Source organism: Oratosquilla oratoria, chromosome 37, assembly GCF_046742065.1.
Source record: "Oratosquilla oratoria isolate Oo_2021 chromosome 37, ASM4674206v1, whole genome shotgun sequence".
Taxonomy (NCBI): Eukaryota; Metazoa; Arthropoda; class Malacostraca; order Stomatopoda; family Squillidae; genus Oratosquilla; species Oratosquilla oratoria.
The window spans coordinates 18818730-18823729 of NC_134813.1; the positions used below are offsets into that span (position 1 = coordinate 18818730).

The 5000-nt window shown below is 43.2% G+C and overlaps 1 protein-coding gene across 1 annotated transcript in view; it reads left to right on the forward strand.

The window, feature by feature from the left end:
• Positions 1–5000, forward strand: part of LOC143019552 (regulator of G-protein signaling 9-binding protein-like) — a 50425-nt gene that overhangs the window by 22466 nt on the left and 22959 nt on the right. Inside the window, exons 3-4 of the mRNA XM_076175285.1 lie at positions 89–255; positions 1593–1669. Coding sequence (XP_076031400.1) covers positions 89–255; positions 1593–1669 — 244 coding nt within the window. The remainder of the gene's footprint in view (positions 1–88; positions 256–1592; positions 1670–5000) is intronic.

Genomic DNA, 5000 nt, shown 5'->3' on the forward strand with positions numbered 1-5000 from the left:
TTTTTTTTTTTTTTTTTTTGAGGGGGAGGGTCCGATTGAGTTCTGACCCATTCTTGTACCTGCTTCTCTCCCACACCCGCCGGCCCAGCTGATTCGGGACGTGAACCGGGAGACTTCGACATACCGCCACCTGGCCGTCAGCCTCGGTGGGAGCGGCGACTGCAAGCACCTTCGGCAGGAACTGAAACGGTCGAGGCGACGGGCCCGAGACGTAGCGAGGCAGGCCAAGACCAAGCTCCTCTCGTGCGTCCTCGAGTAAGTGGCGCCGCTCGCCTGCCCAGCAGCGGCGGCAGCGGCGGCGTTGTCTTCGTCGTCGGCAGCACCACATTGTCATCATCATCATCGTCATCTGCACCATCAGTAAACGTTGTTATATCATCATCACCTTCATCGTCATCATCCACGACAAAACCAACACCATCATTATCATTGTTTCTGTCAACATCATCACCACCAAAATTATGGCGAAAATAGGCTCCAACATTATAATTATTGTTGTTTTTAATATCATTACTACTGTCATCATCACTACTACCTTAATTATCATCACCACCATCCCCATCGTAACTGTCACCCCATCACCATAATTGATAATAACGGCATTATCATCACTATCATCATTCATGCTAGGAAAGAAGTTATCTAGGAAGGGAGACAAGAAAATCCAACAAGTTCCGAAGGAGATGGAGTAGAAGGAGGAGGGAGGAGGAGGAGGAGGAGGAGGAGGAGGAGGAGGATGGTGCGAGAGCTCCCAGGATGAGGCAGTTGCGGAGGCACTTGGGGGCGGGCCGGTTTCCAGGCTGGCTGCCTGGAGTATGCTGCCAGGGAGGGAAGGAGGGAGGGAGGGAGGGAGGGAGGGAGGGAGGGAGAAAAAAAAGGTGGAGGGAGGGAGGGAGAGTGGAAGGAAGGGGTGGAGGGAAGGGAGGCAGGGAGAGTAGAAAGGAAAAAAATAAAGGGAGGGAGGGAGGGATGGGGAAGGAATGAGGGAGTGAGGGATGGGGAAGGAGTGATGGATAGGGGAGAGAGTGAGGGATGTGGAAAGGAGTGAGGGATGGGGGAGGGAGTGAAGTATGGTGATGGTGTGAGGGATGTGGAGGGAGGGATGGTGAAGGGAGTGAAGGATGGGGAAAATAGGGAAGGTGGAAGGAGGGAAGGAAGGAAGGAAGTATGGAGGAAGGGGAAGGGAAAGGGGAGAGAGGGTGGGAGGGAAAGGGGAGAGAGGGTGGGAGGGAAAGGGGGATAGCGGGAGGGTGGGAAGGAAGGAGTGAGGGAGGGAGCAATTGGCCTTAATGTGGAAAAGCCTCCCTTCATGATGCATGAACTGTTGCCATGATGTGATCCCATATTTTCTTACACCCAATGAAACAGAATCTCTGAAATTTGAAAGAAAAAAAAAATCCAGTATACAGAACGGTAAAGGACTCGGGGAAATTATTCCACATTATCACAAAGTGCTTCTGGTACCGAGAAATTTCCTACCTTTCGGAACTCTTCATTGCGAATATTGGGAATTTCCGAATTTAAAAGATTCCCAGTTAAGAGTTCCTATTTCCGCCCTGAGGACTTTCTCTCTTTCTCTCCCTCTTTGGCAGCCCGCGGCTGGGCCCCGGCGAGAAACGGGAGACGGAGCGGCTCTGCAGGCTTCTCTTCTATTGCATACGCGTCCTCGGTACGTAGCCCAGCCTAGCCCAACCCAACCCTAACCAAATCTAGCCCAACCTAATATACCCTCACCTAACTTAGCCCAGCCTAGCATAGTCTAGTCTAGCTTAGTCCTCACCTAGCCCAACCCAACCTAGCATAACTTTCCCTACCCCAACTCAGCTTAGAAAAGCCTCCCCTAACTTAGCCCAGCCAGTAATAACCTCCCCTAGCCCAATCCAGGCTAGCCCAGCCTCCCCTAGTTTAGCCTAGCCGAATATAGCCTCCCAGCCTAGCATAGCTGAATCTGGCTTCCCAGCCTAGCATAACTGAATCTATCCCTGGTCATATTCCAGCCCAACCCACATATAACCCAGTCTAGCCTCCCCATCTCAGTCCAGCCTAGCCTAGTCTAGCCAAGCATCCCCCAGACTACTCTAGAGAGCATAATCTCCCCCTAACATAGCCCAGCCGACCCCAGTCTAGCATAGACTCTCATAGTTTAATCCAATCTTGCCCAGCCTAGCAAAGCAAGTATATTTCCGCCTCAGAAAAAGCAAATAATATTCTAGTACTGGTTGCACAATCTTTTGATCTTAAAAGTCCATCTCTCATTAACATTTGAAACATACTGTTTCCGTATGGTCACCGAATCTCAGTAAAGATATTGACAGATTGGAAAAAGTACAACGGCGAGCCACAAAACTCATTCCAAATGTTAGAAATAAATCATACGAAAATCGACTAAAACATATGAATCTATTTTCCCTAAAAAATGTAGACTCGGGCGATTTGATGCAGGTCTTTAAAGTTCTAAAGGTAATTGACATCAAAAGCGATTAGATTTTCACATTGAATGCTAATCAGACAAGAAATAATGGTCTGAAACTATCAGGATGTAGATTTAATTTGGAAGTGGTTAGAAACAACTTCGCCAACCGTGTAGTAAATGAATGGAATAAACTTCCTGCAGAGGCAGTGCAATGTAGTACACTTCGAATTTTTAAGATTCATTTAAATAAACACCTAAGCAATATGCTGAAATGTCTGCCATTTATTATATTTTATTTTATCTATTAATTTGTTATTATCATTTAACCCTGTGGTAGGGGAAAAGAATACTGCCACTAAGTCTTCCCACTTGAGTCATACGAGGCGACAAAAAACGGGACGGGGATAGGACTAGGCATCCTTCGCCCTGTAGCACCAAAGGGGACATTCTTAAGAAATAAATAGATAAATGAATGATAGATAAATAAATAAATTAGATAATAAAAGTAAAGTCATAAGAAGGTCTAGGAGTTTTCCAACCAGTACCCTAAGGTTTGGGTCTTTTAATATGAGTGGATGTGGTACAGATGAGAGTAAAAGGGAAGAGATAGGCAGTATGTTTGTGAGAAGAAAGATGGATGAGTTGGAATTAAGTAAAACTAAGTTAAGAGGGAGAGGCGAGTGTGAGTTTAGGAGTGTAGTTGGGAGGTTCTCGGGAGTGAAGAGAGAATGAGGCAGAGATGGGGTGACTGTACTAGTAAGTGAAGAGATAGATAAGCGTGTAGTGGAGTGGAAGGAGGTTTCTTCAGAGTAAGTGTGGATAAAGGTGGAACTGGGAAGGGAGATGTGGGTCTTTGTAAGTGCATATGGGTCTAGTAGTGACAATAATGTAGAGGAAAGGGAGGCTTTTTGAGTGGATTTAAATAAGTGCATAGAGGGATTAGGGAGAAATGTCAATGTAGTGGTATTGGGAGACCTTAATGCTAGGGTAGGAAATGAACTAATAGACGGAGTGGTTGGGAAGTGTGGAGTTCCAGGAAAAAATCGTAGTGGAGAGTTGATGGAGATGTGTCTAGAAAGAGAGTTGATGATAGTAAATACAGTGTTTTGGAAGAAAATCAAACATAAGTACACATAGGAGAAGGTGGTGGATAGAAGGGTGGTAGATAGAGCGTTAAAGTACAACGGCGAGCCACAAAACGGATTCCAAATATCAAAAATAAATCATACGAAAATCGACTAAAACATATTAATTTGTTTTCCCTAAAAAAGCGTTGACTCAGATATAACTTGATACAGGTCTTTAAAATTCTAAAAGGAATTGACAACATCAAAAGTGACAAAATTTTCACATTGAATGAGAATCAGACAAGAAACAATGATCTCAAACTGTCCGGAAATAGATTAAATTTGGAAGTAGGTACAAACAGCTTCGCCAACCGTGTAGTTAATGAATGGAATAAACTTCCTGCACAGGTAGTGCAATGTAGTTCAGTTCGAAGCTTTAAGAATCATTTAGATAAACACCTAAGCAAGATGTTGTAATGATTATAATTCATTTTATATTGTTTTGTTTTGTTATCATATGTCTGATTCTCATTTATTATTAGTTATATGTCAATTTATTATTTTTTACTATTTACCTGTTTGTTTATTATTTAACTATATCTATGAATTTATCTATGTTTTTATTTATTATTTACATCTTTATAATCTTTGTTTATTTATTTATTTATCATTATTATGTTTTTTTGGCTACCTCCCTTGTAAGGGGGATAAAGCCTTGGTATATGTATGTATGTATGTATGCATGATTTTTTTTCGCATCAGACCTTGATATGGACCAAAAGGTCTCATGTCGGCATGCTCCGCCTTTGTAATCCTTTGTAACTATAAAGTGGTAAGTATAGTAGAAAGAGTTAAGGATGTACATGCTCTAAGGGGAGAGAGTGGGGGAATATCAGATAATTTTTTTTAAGAGCAGTCAAGAAATTTTACGAGAGTAGTAGAGTGTGTGTTTGAATTAGAAATGGAGATACTAAGTGGTTTGAGATAAAGGTGGGACTTCGTCAGGGAGGTGTTATGTCGCCCTGGCTGTTCAATTTATATATGGATGGAGTGGTGCGAGAGGTAAATGCAAGGGCAAGGGTAGTGGGTCAGGGATTGGACATGGTTAAAAAAAATGAGAAAAGTGGGAATTGAGCCAGTTGTTGCTTGCTGGCGACACTGGAAGTTAGTGACAGATTTTGAGAAGGTGTGCGGAAAAAGAAAGTTGAAGATAAATATGGGTAAATGTAAGGTGATGAGATGTACGATAGGAGAAAGTGGCAATAGACTGGAAGTGAGTATTAGAGAGCCTAGAGGAAGTGGATAGTTTTAGATACTTAGGTACGAATGCGGCGGGAAGGGGAGGAGTAGAGGTGGATGTAGAATGTAGATTGAGAGTAAATGCATTGGGGGATTAAAAAGTGTAATGAAAAATAGACATTTGAGTATGGATGTTAAGAGGAGATTGTATGAAGGAGTGGTTGTGACGACAGCACTGTATGGGGCAGAAACATGGAACATAAGAGAGGAAGAGAGGAGGA